Here is a 15,067-nt window from a genome sequence, read left to right as displayed (position 1 = left end):
AAGCAGGAGAACGCAGAGGAAGCGTTGCTGGACACCACTCCAAGTGCTAAACTGGTTTTAAGGCTTTTCCAGTTAAAACCAAAAGCCACACATTCATACATTACCTTTTTAGTGTGGTTGGTGCTGGAAAGCTGATACCCTGTTTCTGCTTCCAATGAATACATGCATTTATATCACTATCATACAGATGTTTCTGTTCAGTGGGTGAAGTGTATCATGCATAGTAACCTAGATTGCCAAAGGGATTTCAAGAACAAATTCACTGACTCTCATAAAAAGAACCCGGATGAAGAGGAGACAATGACTCAGAGAGTACCCATTTGATCAGGCTACCTATATAACCAAAACTTTCATTACAAAGGTAGGCCAAATCTACGTCTAGCCCAGGAGAAGCAGATTGCAGTAACAGCTATACTGTAAAGCACAGGTGGGGAATCTTTTCTGGTCGGCAGGCCAGATTCATATCACTCCCACCCCTGGAGGGCCAAATTTGACATCAGGTAATGCTGTGCTTTGAAATTCCAGCTGTTCTACATTTTTTACAGTGGTACCTCGGGTTATGAACATAATTTGTTCCAGAGGTTCGTTCTTAACCTGAAACCATTCTTACCACTTTAGCTAATGGGGCCTCCCACTGCACTGCCGCCACCACGCAATTTCCGTTCTCATCCTGAGGTAAAGTTCTTAATCCGAGGTACTACTTCCAGGTTAGCGGAGTCTGTAACCCGAAGTGTTTGTAATCCGAGATGTTTGTAACACGAGGTACCACTGTATACATTACTTGCTAGAGAACTGCATTGGGAAAAGTCAGTGATGTGTTAATTTCAGAGGATCACTGTGTTTCGGTTTGCATACTGCTTTGGAAGCTGAATTAGGAAGGTTCATTTTTAAATGCAAACTGAATCAAATTTCTCCAGCATTCCCTGCTAGTAGTTCCCTATAAAGTTGAATAGGGCCATACCTTGCCTATCTATTATGCGAGTGCCACCACATAAGGGTTTAGTTCCATCATCCAGTGAGCCAGTGTGGTGTAGTAGTTAAGAGCAGTAGACTTGTAATCTGGTGAACCGGGTTCGCGTCTCCGCTCCTCCACATGCAGCTGCTGGGTGACCTTGGGCTAGTCACACTTCTTTGAAGTCTCTCAGCCCCACTCACCTCACAGAGTGTTTGTTGTAGGGGAGGAAGGGAAAGGAGAATGTTAGCCGCTTTGAGACTCCTTTGGGTAGTGATAAAGCGGGATATCAACTCCAGCTCTTCTTCTTCTTTGTCATCCTCATGCTTCTCAATTTTTAAGGGAGAATGAAAGATCCCAGACCATGATTGCTTTGCCTTGTTCCATCCTGCTGAGATTCAAATTGAAAATATTTGTTTTAGGAGTTATTTTCTGTAATACCGGAGTTGCATAGCGAGGGAACCAATATATGCCAGCATTGTGTTTCCCAGGAAATGTAGGCGGAGAGCTCAACCACTGCAGTCTTTTCCATAGAAATGCGTGCTTTTAAATACAAAGTGGTCTCTGTAGGTCCTCTATTGTGTGCTTGGCTTGCACAGTCCATTGTCCATGCCACAAACACATGAACTGTGCATTGCAAACATGGTGTAATAATCTTAGAGATATTATTCATGGACACGGGGGGGGGGGGGGCAGAATTATATACAGTGCTTGAGAACTGAGCCAAAATATTGTTTGCTTGTTTTTAAATAGAAGTGAATGTTTTAAAGAACCACAGCATGAGATCCTTTTGCCTGCATTTAGTAGGTGTAAGACTGGTTTGCAGTTGTAATGGGCTACACCTAGACACTCAAAAGTTTATATATGAGAAAATTAAGGGCAATTTGCATTAGTCAATACTATGAGATATACTTAGCCCCATTAGCAGCATAATGCAACTTGAGCCACGCATGGTTAAGTCGTATTCTGAGGATTTGTTTTTTAATGGCGAGACAAATAGCACCAGCAACTCTTTACGTTGCTTTTATAATTGGAACAAAAGCCTTTTTTAAATTGGTATTTCTACATCTGGCAACAGGAGGCAGCTGGAGGCTAATTTCTCAAGCGGATGCAGCAGATGGACTCAGCTCACCTTAGCACTACATTGCTAATTTTCATTTTCTTGCAGTGGAGTTCATGTGCTTAACTCTGTGACTGAAGTCAATATGATTTCAAAGTCAGGATACTGCAAGCATTTGAATGAATGATGGGATTCAAAGGGAAAGGGGAAGCGAGCACCCTGCATGGAAGTTGGTTCTGATTTCCCAAAGGTTTCCTAACTGTTAACTCGTCATTATATTTAAAGTTTCACGTGATGAGGACTCCACTCCTGGTATAATGGTTCACCTGGGGCTCTGGGAGAGTGAGGTTTGCTACATGGTGCAGCTACTTCCAGCATGGCCAGGGGAGGAGATGGTCCAGCAAGTAATACAACCAATATTTTTTCCCCCTACATGCATTTGTAGTGTAGAAAGTATATAGAAAAAGTAGGCTTATAGTTATTTTTTAGGGCAATATTTGCAGTAAAGTTGTGCTGGCAGTTAAAATTGAGAATGAGCAAATACGCACGATCCTTTATTTTTCTTTCTTCGTTTATTTGTGAAGAAAACATGAAATAACTCTGTATTGCAGATTTCAAGAGAAGGTGTGAAATTATCTTAAAATAAATATCTAACTGGTGCTGATCTTTCTTTTTTCTTTTTAACTTTTAATGCCTCTCCAACAAGTTTCTACAAGCTACGTAAAGTTACTAAAAAGTTCCTCACATTTAATGGATGGCGAAAGAGTATTTTCTATCCCTCAGGTGAATAAGATGGCCTTTTTTAAAAAAGCCATTGGGCAATAAATTCAATTATTCTTAGGAAGATTATTGTCAGTGCAGCAGTTTCACCATTTGTCCTGAAAAGTCTCCTTGTTGCTTGGCCCCTTTACATTTCTAGGGGAAACCTCCCCCCCCCATTTCAGCAGAGACACAGCACTGAGGAAATATAGTTATGTGAAGAGACTGGATGTTTGAACAGACAGTAACAGCAACTACTACAGAGGCACAACAGATCTACTAGGCTTACAATCCTATACTCCAGGGGAAGGGAACCCATGACTCACTAGATCAGGGTCAGAAAACATTTTCCGCAGGGGGGCAGTCTATTGTCCCTCAGACCTTGTGGAGGGCCAGACTATCATCTATCTATCTATCTATCTATCTATCATTTCTATGCACACTGCGAGGGGGGGCAAGTAGTCCTCCCCCCCCCAGCCCCAGCTGCCTTCTCGGTTTGCCACCTGCCTCATTAGCTGAAGGGCTGGTGGTGGTGGTGTGAAATGGGCTTCCTCCCCACCTAGAGAAAGAAGGCACTGCACTTACCTTCTGGTGCTTCTCATGAAGCAGGTAGGCAGAGTGAGCTCGTCCGCTCTGCTCTCTGGCCCACAGGAGCACCAGGGCTGCGGTGGTGGTGATGTGAGGAAGAGGCCAAGCGGCGGCGGCTCTGCCAAGCAAATGCTGTGCCTGGTTTACCTCAGCGTGGTGCAGGGACATCTCTGCCAATCAAACACCGCTGAGGTAAGACAGGTGTGGTGTTTGGTTGGTAGAGCCACCGTCGCTCGACCTCTTCCTCCCGCCGCCATCCCCAGGAGTCTCGGCTTCGCGATGCGGGCAGGATTTAGGACCCAGATGGGCCTGATCCAGCCCGGGGGGGTCTTAGTTTGCTGACCCCCGCACTAGATTTTGTGAGACTCCAACGCCCATCAGCCCCAGCAAGTGTGACCAATGGTGAAGAATGATGGGAGAAGTAATCCAGCAACACTTGTTATTGATCTCCCAGGGACACCATTGACCACAACGCCCTTTTGGAGCATTTTTGGAATTTGGGGAGGCACTGTGCTATGGTGGTCCTCCTCCTCCTTTCAAGATCACTGCCAGAGAATAGCATGGGGAAACTTTTGTTTGGGCTCATGACACTTGCAATGAATATTTATCATTCTACTGCTCACCTGACAGAGGAAGTAACATTAGAGTTTCCACATTGTTTGATGTTTCGTAAGCAAAGCAGAAAAAAAGCTATCGATCTCATTGGTATTATCTTCAAAACCTCAAATGTTCCTGAATGCATTAAGTTGATATTCTACTTCCCACGGATGTAATGGAAAGGAAACAAGCTATCGATGGCAATGAACAATTCATTTAAAGCATTTTTCTTCCTCTTCTTCAGAAGGGGGAAGAACAACCTTTTATTTATCATCTGCACATTCAGCACTTACAATGTGCTTTTTTTTCATAACCAGCATTAGGTTTCACTGAAAAACGACAAATGGAATAATAATGGTTATTTATGAAGAACTCCAGCAATAAATCACAACATTTTACAGAATCTTGAGTGGTTTGAGAAAGAGGCTGACGTGGAAGAAGCAGTTTAAAAGGCTTGTTCTGAGTCAAAGATCCTCATGCACTGAGGTCATATATGGGACATTCATGGTTTGCTTCACTGAGAAATTTGATCCAGTTCCCAAAGGCATCTGGTTGGCTACTCTGAGAACTGGATGATATGTGCCATTGGCCTGATCCAGCATGCTTTTCTTATCTTTTTAGGTCCACGCACTCAACTTTGGGGGTGAGGTTGGTGTGTACATTTAAACTCCTGTTACCAGACAGGGAAGAGATTATGCCATCTCTTTAAATCAACTCTTTCCCCAATTACTCATAATGAGCATATTAACACTTTCCATACCTAACATCACATGAGTGGTCAAGCAGGATTCTTTTTTAAGCCATGGTCAATGGCCAGGAATGTGAGAAGTGTAATTCTGCAACACATAGAATCATAGAATCATAGAGTTAGAAGAGGCTACAAGGGCCATCCAGTCCAACCCCCTGCCAAGCAGGAAACACCATCAAAGCATTCCTGACAGATGGCTGTCAAGCCTCTGCTTAAAGACCTCCAAAGAAGGAGACATGGAAGACCACAGATTCCCCACTCTTGCTTTATAGGCAGTATTCAGTGCTACTACTCAGAACAGATCCACTGAAGTCAAAGAAGAAGAAGAAGAAGAAGAGGAGTAGTAGTAGTAGTAGTAGTAGTAGTTTGGATTTGATATCCCGCTTTTCACTACCTGAAGGAGTCTCAAAGTGGCTCACATTCTCCTTTCCCTTCCTCCCCCACAGCAAACACTCTGTGAGGTGAGTGGGGCTGAGAGACTTCAGAGAAGTGTGACTAGCTCAAGATCACCCAGCAGCTGCATGTGGAGGAACGGAGGCATGAACCCGGTTCCCCAGATTACGAGTCTACCGCTCTTAACCACTACACCACACTGGCTCTTACCACACTGGATGTGACTGATGCCGATTCAATGGATCTACTCTGGATAGATGACATCTTCATCCAACTGACATAGACAACCCATTATTCCTTCCGTTTCAGTCTCTTGATCCTATCTGCAATATGGTGGTGATATTCTGAAAATGCATGAGAAGAACTTTCAACATTTTAAGTATATACAAACATTATTATTATTATTTGTCCTTATCCTCATCCCTAGGAAGCCAAAGGTTCAGAAAAGCTGATCTGTTGAAGGCCAAACACTGATTCCAATGCCCCAATTCCAAAAGTTGATCTAATATTCCTATCTTCTTATGATTTCACTTTCCTATTGCCAGTCAAGGATAATAGATGTGCTTGTGGATTATGTTTGCAAACCCTGTTTAAATACGGTGCTTAACATTTCCTTGTCATGTTATTTCCAGTGTTGATTGGCTCCAATAAATCAAGATACAGTTCCTTGCTTCCAACGCGCAGGGTGGGTAGTGTACAGATAAAGAGATAAACCAATTGCTGTGTTTGTCAGGTAATAGCTTGCGGAATTTATTATGAATGCACTGGGAAAGTGCATTTTGATTTGTTTCTATTAGTGTCAAAGACATTCTTCAATACAGAGATGTGAAGATGCCCAGTGTAGTCATGATTGAATGAACTATTGTAATGATGGAAGTGGCATTTCTCTGGTGCCATTAAACTCTAGGAAAACAACCATTCAGATACTGCAGTGTGGTTCCCCCCCTCCCTCTTTCTTCATTCCTAGATATCCATTCTTTCTGGATGGCAGAATGCAGTATATAATAGATAAGCATTTGTAACTTTTCAGGGTCTATTACATGCAAGGGGAATGGTTTTCTTAAAAGCCACTGCATGACTAGCAAGAGCTGAAAATTCTATTAGTGAAATTTATGAGGTAACATATTGTCCTTCCTTTGTCACTTTTCCTTAAGAATCAGTTTTCCTTCCTGTGCATGGATGATTTTAGGAGGTGGCTGAAAGCTTAATGTTCCCCCCCCCAGACACACATAGATAGATAGATAGATAGATAGATAGATAGATAGATAGATATGTCTCAGAGAGCTCTGAATACTTGGGCAACAAAAGTATATTTGTTCACTGTTTCCCAAAGAACCCAAAGCATAAATTGTCAGCTTTGAAGCCCCATTAATTCAAAAATAGCCGGCCTCTTTATCTGATTGACTGTGTGTCAGAAAAGTGAGGTTGTTATTAACGCATTATTTAAATACATTCATGTCAATCTGTCGTTTAAAATGTATGACACCATGAAAGCCCACACGTCAAAGTTCCTGAAGGCTCTGGAAGAGTCACCGGCAAAAAGAAATAAGCAGAATTCCAATGGGTCCGTAAGTCGGGGCCAGACAAAAAGAATCAAGCTAACTTGGAGAGACTTTGGTGATAATCTAACATTATATTAGTAGGTGGAAAGTTTAAAAATGACACAAGAAATCACATGAAGACCAGTGACAAATAAAATGGGGGGTTGTCTTGCCATTGCCTGCTGGTGGAAGGCATGCACCTTTTGCATAAGTTCCCAGATAGAATCATTGGCATTTCCTATATCATGTATGGGACACGGGTGGCGCTGTGGTCTAAACCACAGAGACTAGGGCTTGCCGATCGGAAGGTTGGCGGTTCGAATCCCCATGACGGGGTGAGCTCCCGTTGCTCGGTCCCAGCTCCTATCAACCTAGCAGTTCGAAAGCACATCAAAGTGCAAGTAGACAAATAGGTACCTCTCTGGCGCTGCTCTGGTTTCACCAGAAGCGGCTTAGTCATGCTGGCCACATGACCCATAAAAAATGTCTGCGGACAAATGCCAGCTCCCTCAGCCAGTAAAGCGAGATGAGCGCTGCAACTCCAGGGTCGTTCATGACTGGACTTAACGGTCAGGGGTCCTTTACCTTTACCTTTAACTTTACCTTTACCTTTTATATCATGTATATCATGTACAGTGGTACCTTGGTTCTTGAACTTCCATTCCACTCCCAAAACCATTCAAAAACCAAGGCGTGGCTTCAAATTGGCTTCAGGAGCTTCCTGCACTCAAGCAGAAGCTGCGTCAGATGTTCGGTTTCTGAAAAACGATCGCAAACTGGAACACTTACTTCCGGGTTTGTGGTGTTTGGGAGCCGATTTGTTTGACAACTAAGCCGTTTGAGAACCAAGGTACCACTGTATAAGGGCTGGGAAGAAGGTAAAGGCAAAGGCAAAGGGACCCCTGACCATTAGGTCCAGTTGTGCCCGACTCTGGGGTTGTGGCGCTAATCTCGCATTACTGGCCGAGGGAGCCGGTGTACAGCTTCTGGGTCATGTGGCCAGCATGACAAAGCTGCTTCTGGCGAACCAGAGCAGCGCACGGAAACACCATTTACCTTGCCGCTGGAGTGGTACCTATTTATCTACTTGCCCTTTTGACACGCTTTCAAACTGCTAGGTGGGCAGGAGCTGGGACTGAGCAACGGGAGCTCACCCCATCGCAGGGATTCGAACCTTCTGATCAGTAAGCCCTAGGCTCTGTGGTTTAACCCACAGCGCCACCTGCATCCCTTTGGGAAGAAGGTAGTGCTAGCCCAAAAAGTAACTAAGCCAATGGTCTGACATAGCAGTGCTTTTTTCCTAATAATAATAATAAATGTTTAGGGGTACTCTCATTTCCCTACTAATATTGAAATACTGCCCCTCAATGAGGCCAGACTTAGATTCACAAAATGTTTAGGTGTATGCGTACCCCCAGAAAAAAAAAAACACTGGATGTAAGGCAAATTTTATTGTCACATTGGGTCAGCTTTAGGCTAACAGCTTGCTGATCCAACCAAGGATTCAGAGGTTGCCAGACATATGTGGAAAGAATACGCAGAAACAATATGGCATGCATAGGGATTTCAGAGAAGTTTGATTCAGTTCACACTGAAAGGTGAACATATCAATATCACATCTTCTGAAACAATACAAGAACCAACACAAATAAGTCCCTCAAAATCCACACTTTTCTGAATTTCATGATGCTGTTCTCCAACCAAGTAATGTGTACAAAAATGCATACTTACCCTGAGACTTGTGGTCACTTGACTGAGATTTCTAAAATGTTTAGTCTTTTCATTGGGCCAGATTCATTGTGTAATAGTGTAAAACAACACTCTGTGTTAACAGCACTTTGTGTAAATAGCACATTGTTGTGCAAGATAATCAACGTATTTTGCAGCTAATTTCCTCATGTGGGGCAGTGGCATCACTTTAATTAAGAAGGTATTCTTTCCACGGCAAAAAATACCTTTGCCTAATTTTGACTGACCAAATTTGTATCTACATGCCCATTGATAGTCCTAGGCAGCTAGGATTTCCCTCCATCTTCATAATCTAGGCACGGTGTAGGTTCTTAATAACTCTTAATGGTTGTTCCCTACAAATTTAACATATATGCCAAGGCAATGTATTATTAGCTAGCATGTTATTTTAAATTTCTCCATGCCCCAGAATTTCTGCATTGCTGAACTTTTAATAGATGGCTGTTTGCCCCTAAATTGATTTTACTGTGCTCCAAATTGTGTTGCCTTGCAAGATATTGAAATTGTATTGCTCTTGACTTTGCATGAAAAATAAGTAAGCAGTATTGCTGGAAAGCCACTTGAAGTAGTAAGGAAAGAAAGGTATGCATCAGCCAGGAAAGCTTTGGGTCATGTTCATACCGTATTTTCCGGCGTATAAGACGACTGGGCGTATAAGACAACCCCCAACTTTCCCAGTTAAAATATAGAGTTTGAGATAGACTCGACTGTAGGTTCTCTGCCCGGCATATAAGACGACCCCTGACTTTTTGAGAAGATTTTCCTGGATTAAAAAGTAGTCTTATACGCCAGAATATACAGTAAATGCTGTTTTGCTAGCTCATGCATCCTAGCTATCAGAGTTCCTATGTACTGTCAAATTCTACTTGATTCTTTTAGAAAAGTAGCTGTTGTAAAATAGTCACATTCCACCCTAACCAATATTTAGCACTGTTGGAATATATCAATCATGAAACAGCAACAATACTCAGTTCAAAGGCCTTCCTAGTCCAGCATCTTTTTCCAATAAATACCAGATATATGCTTCCAGCAAGCCCAGAGCCATAGCCTGAAGACCAAACCCTTCTCTGTTGTCTGCCTCCCAGCAAACTAGCATCCAGAGGTGTACTACCTTTGAACTTGAAAGGTCCATTTAGCTATTGTGACTGACAAGTAGACACTGATAGATGCATATCCGTAAAATTTGACTATCATCACGACTTTGGGGAGCAAAGGCTGAGTTATTTATGTGCGGAGAGATAAAACACTTCATTTTCTCTGTCCCATATTTGTTGCTACATATCGCTTTCCTCTTCCTGTATATGGAAGCTATCTCTTGTTGAGGTGGGGCATTCTATCAGTCTACAGTATTCTGACTGCAGTTGCACCATCACTTTCTATCAGGGACGGATTTAGGTTTGATGAGGCCCTAAGCTACTGAAGGTAATGGGGCCCTTTATATGTCCAGCTGTCCTTTGTCAACAACAAATTGTCGCTGTTTTTTTGTGTTGAACATATGCTATATGGTAACTTATGGACCTAATAGGTATCTAAAGCCATTTGCACATGTTGTCATGCAACCAGTCCATGCAGAATGTAGGCACCCTATATATAGAAATAAGCGAACCAGTAATATTTTAAGGGGCAGGCAAGCAGACTGGGCCCATTTCTTACATCATAGGAGCCTACACAACACAAAACCCTGTTGCTGTATGTAGGTTTTATTTTATTTGTTTTTTTATCTTATATTTTGGAAATGTACATCCAGGTGTTTTTTTTCCTTTAATTTTTTTTGGGGCCCCCAAGAGAATGGGGCTCTAAGCTATAATTTGTTTAGCTTATACATAAATCTGGCACTGCTTTCTATAAAGGTTTTTTAAAAAATGTTACTGTCAGTCCCTTTCTGAAGAACCCTAGTAAGAAATGTTCATTTTTCACTGCCACTGTGCACTTACTGTGCACTTAGCCAGCATGGTGTAGTGGTTAAGAGTGGTGGACTTGTAATCTGGTGAACCGGGTTCGTGTCTCCGCTCCTCCACATGCAGCTGCTGGGTGACCTTGGACTAGTCACACTTCTCTGAAGTCTCTCAGCCTCACTCACCTCACAGAGTGTTTGTTGTGGGGGAGGAAGGGAAAGGAGAATGTTAGCCACTTTGAGACCCCTTAAGGGGAGTGAAAGGTGGGATATCAAGTCCAAACTCCTCCTCCTCCTCCTCCTCCTCCTCCTCCTCCTCCTCTTCTTCTTCCTAGCTGTTGAATAAGATGAAGTTCTGGAAACCCTGAATCTCCTTGTGCTTGGGTATGAATCTGGTTCCCATCCCCCAGCATGAAATATAGTGTCCTCACCATTTCAAATGTATTAAAAGTTTATTCAGAGCACGTTGGGTTGTATGGACAAAGACTGCGGGTATCTGACAAAGTACATGGTGGCTTTAAAACGCCATTAATAATTATGCTGTAGTTACTATATTTATTTATTTTTATTACTACTGCTACAGTTTAGCTATACATTGCATTTCAGCCCAAAGGCCCCAATATGGTACTCAACTTTTTAAAACAAAACATAAAAATAGATCACAATAAAATGCCGCAGATCAATCAGCAATCAAAAGACTGCAAGACAGCACAATCACAGCATTGGAAGGCAGTGAAAAATATTCCTAAACTAGAAGATTGAAGGGCACTCTTGTAAACCCTGCATCCTGCCCATTTCAGGGCTGGAAAAAAGAAAGAAAGAAAGAAAGAAAGAAAGAAAGAAAGAAAGAAAGAAAGAAAGAAAGAAAGAAAGAAAGAAAGAAAGAAAGAAAGAAGACAAGCTTGCCACAACTTCACAAGGCATGTTCTTTAAGTACCACCTTTTCAATAAGTTCAGTGGCATTCAATTCTCCCTAAATATTACATTCGATAGAGGGCATACGGCCTTCCTAATAGGCACAACCAGATTTTGTAAGAAAACGTGTGTGTGCATACAATATACTTCTGCTCATTGGGCTTCTGCTGGTTCACTTGTGAGTAACATGGGAGTTTTATTGATGACCCAACACTGCTTTAATCAGACGTTTAAATAACGAAGGCAACTTAATTAAACTGCTGTGGTTAGCAACTGGAATAGATACGGCTGTGGTTCCCAGGAGAAGAATACACTTTCACCACAATATTTCCAGTGAACTGCATTCTTACCGTCATGCTTAGTCACAGTGTTCAAGGGGAGATGCGGAACCCGCTAAATTGTATTTTTCTATCATTAATGGGAGTCTGTGACAAAAGGCGGGGAGGGAGAATGGATTTGGAGCGTTTGGCAGCCATCTACAGTTTTGTTGGATGGCAGTGGGCGTACCGGAACTGCAAGATTGCACATCCAAAGTGAGTTCAGCTTGGCAGTTTCCTATGAAACCACTATGCTGATTCGGTTGTGCATTGAATATGGTGATTATATGCTAACAATATTTTCGAGCTTGTCACCAATCAGCTTGCTTTTTCTTATCTCCCCCCCCTGCCTAGGTGGTGTCTGCATTGCTCAGTCTCTAAAAATCCCCCGTGAACCTAGACCAGGAGAATTTGACAAGATCATCAAGCGCTTGATGGAGACCCCAAATGCTCGTGCAGTGATCATGTTTGCAAATGAGGATGATATCAGGTGCTTACTTCTTTCTCTATTTCTGTCTTGCACAGGATGGGCAACTTGCTACTGAAAGTCATATTTTTAGTCGCACATGCTGCTTACCTTAAATGGCTTTAGGCTTGACATCAAGACAGATATGCTTGCAATCTTCAGATCTGTGGGGAGAGGGGTGTTGCAATTTTATAGAGGACCCCTGCGTTACCAACAACTTCAGGTTGACAAGAATGACAAATTGGTAGTTCCTAACATATAGAATTAGTCGAATAAATAAATAAAAATTGTCCAGCAGCACCTTAGAGATGGCATGGGTTTTATTGATTTAAATATCATGAAATGGGGGGGGGGGGGCGGCTGCAAGCAGGGCCAGTGTGTCCATTTAGGCGAACTAGGCAGTTGCCTAGGGTGCCAAAATGGAGGGGGTGCTGGCCAGCCTGCCCCCCGTCCAGTGCCGCTCTGCCAGCGGCAGAGTGGCGGGGGAGGGGGAGCAGCCCAAAATCGGGCTTCTCTGCCCCCCTCTGCCAGCAGCAGAGTGGCAGGGAGGGGGGAACAGCCCAAAATCGGGCTTCTCAGCCCTCTCCGGCAACGGCAGAGTGGCAGGGGAGGGGGGAGCAGCTTCTCTGCAGGGCTGATGCTAGGGATTGGCTGGGGGGGCGCCAGAAGGTGATCTCGCCTAGGGCGCTAAAAACCCTAGCACCGGCCCTGCCTGCAAGTCAAATTGATCCAGTCAAACAAATTGCATTTCAATGGGCAGACCGGTGAGAACTTCGTCAGACTTTTATAGGGGAATCACTCTCTTCCATACATACCAGATACATGGCATGTGCCACAGCCTTAAGATGTGGCTCCACAGCTAAGGATCCAGAAAGAAAGACACCTTCATTGTCAGATATACCTTCATATGGTCCCCACATGCATACCCAGGCCTTGTTCTTTAGTGTACACCCAAATGTGCACGCCATGTTTCACAGGGTGCCCTAAGTTCTTCAGGCATAATGCACCAACAGATAGTTGAAGGGTGCCCCAACCCAATTAAAAAAAAAAAGGTAAATGACCCCTGGGCAGATAAGTCCAGTCAAAGGTGACTATGGGGTGTGGAGCTCATTTCACTTTCAGGGCGAAGAAGCCAGCGTTTGTCCACAGACAGCTTTCTGGGTCATATGGCCAGCATGACTAAACCGCTTCTTGCGCAACGGGACACCGTGACGGAAACCAGAGCACATAAAAATGCCGTTTACCTTCCCCTCTGCAGCAGTACCTATTTATCTACACGCACTGGCATGCTTTCAAACTGCTAGGTTGCCAGGAGCTGGGACAGAGCAACGAGAGCTCACTTTGTTGTGGGGATTCGAACTGCCAACCTTCTGATCGGCAAGACCAAGAGGCTCAGTGGTTTGGACCACAGCGCCACCCTAACCCAATATTGCCTAGAGTCAACCTAGAGTTTTTTCTCCTCCTGCTTCCTCACCTGCCCAAACTCAATGCCAAATTGGCAAGCAAAGTCACGCCTCTCTCTAAGTGCCAATTAAATATTCCTAACAGGGTGGAGTAGGTTAAAAAAGGAGAGATTTTAAAGTTGAGTGGCCACCCAAAATTTCTTACTCAGCCCTGTGAAACTAGCAGCTAGCCTATATCTCAACCTGCATAAAGGGAGAGGGGCACTTCAACTCTGAAGAGAGCAAGGCAAGCATAGGCAAACCCGGCCCTCCAGATGTTTTGGGACTACAACTCCCATCATCCATAGTTAACAGGACCAGTGGTCCTTGATGATGGGAATTGTAGTCCCAGAACATCTGGAGGGCTGAGTTTGAGGAAGCCTGGAGTAAGGTCTGGGGGAGGCACTTCCTTCACTACTCATTCCCAAACATGATTCTATTGGCCAATTGTGGGCATGTGACCAACTCCCTCCCCACCTCCTTATTGGAGCAGCAGTGATCTCATGGCTTTTGCACTCAGAAGGGGTGGAAGAAAACACATCCCCACCAAATTTCAGGAGCAACATTGTCTCCCCTACCCACTGCTGCTACTTCTTCTCCTAGCACTGTTGCTCCACCATTGCTTGACAAGTGAGTAAAGCAAACGGATGAACAAGTTTTGGAGGTAAGGAACTGGCAGGGATTGCTTTGGGGTGACAGTAAGTGTTAGCAGGAGTAAACAGGGTGGAAGCGAGGAATTCTTCTGTGGCTCAGATTTTTATCCAAGCCAGAGAAGCATTTGGGGATTTTGAAAACTCGCCTCTCATTTAAAGTGGGCTTATATGAGCCTTAAGAGTTTTGTCTCTGATCTGAACTTGGCACCTCCAGTAACCTGGTGTTGTGAAAATGAAAAAAAGAAAAGAACTTTGAAGAAGCATGAAAGCAAGGTTAAAGGCAAATTTTACCATGTACAGGATTAAAGCGCTGGCACCGATCCCTGCTTTTCAGGGGGAATACTTGGTTCTATCAGAAAGAATGCTTGGTGAACAGGATAAAAGCAACCACTTTTGCAATTGCCTTATGTGTAACCATTTTCAGTGCCAATTTTAAAAGAATGTTTTGTTTACTTACTTGCAGGAGAATATTAGAAGCAGCAAAGAAAACCAATCAAACTGGACATTTTCTTTGGATAGGCTCAGACAGTTGGGGGTCTAAGATTTCACCTGTTTACCAGCAAGAGGAGATTGCAGAAGGCGCAGTCACCATTTTGCCCAAAAGAGCTTCCATCGATGGTAAGACAATCCCATCAACTCTGGTCCATGGAGTCCTTAAAAGACAATGTTGAGATCCCCTTGAGCTCAGTGCAGCAGGGAGTTAAAACCCCATTATGGTATACTGATGGTAGGGCTGAGAGAGACTTTTACTTATTTGTGCACTCTTTTTCCTTCAGCGGCATTATCCCTTGGTTCCCTTATGTATAATTACTGAGCCAAATAGTTTTTCAGACCAGTAGTGTGGATCAGTCAATGTAGATTACATTGCACTTCCAATTTATGTTGACTGAACCTATGCAAAATACAAAGAAATTTCATTCTACAACTAGCTGTATTTGTAAATTTTGTTTCCCATAGGCTGTATGTGACCATTCACATTGCCTTCTTGCAATG

The 15,067-nt window shown here is 43.4% G+C and overlaps 1 protein-coding gene across 1 annotated transcript in view; it reads left to right on the top strand.

Moving 5' to 3' along the window:
- The first annotated feature begins 11,550 nt into the window (after positions 1-11,550).
- The window catches only part of LOC117054564 (metabotropic glutamate receptor 8), a 248,197-nt gene continuing 244,680 nt past the window's right edge, over positions 11,551-15,067 (top strand). Inside the window, exons 1-3 of the mRNA XM_033163522.1 lie at positions 11,551-11,596; positions 11,868-12,003; positions 14,538-14,692. Of these exons, the coding sequence (XP_033019413.1) occupies positions 11,551-11,596; positions 11,868-12,003; positions 14,538-14,692 (337 nt within the window). The remainder of the gene's footprint in view (positions 11,597-11,867; positions 12,004-14,537; positions 14,693-15,067) is intronic.

This window comes from Lacerta agilis, chromosome 10 (genome assembly GCF_009819535.1).
Source record: "Lacerta agilis isolate rLacAgi1 chromosome 10, rLacAgi1.pri, whole genome shotgun sequence".
Classification (NCBI taxonomy): Eukaryota; Metazoa; Chordata; class Lepidosauria; order Squamata; family Lacertidae; genus Lacerta; species Lacerta agilis.
The sequence above is the reverse complement of the archived record's forward strand: the minus strand, read 5'-3'. Positions and strand labels throughout refer to the sequence as shown.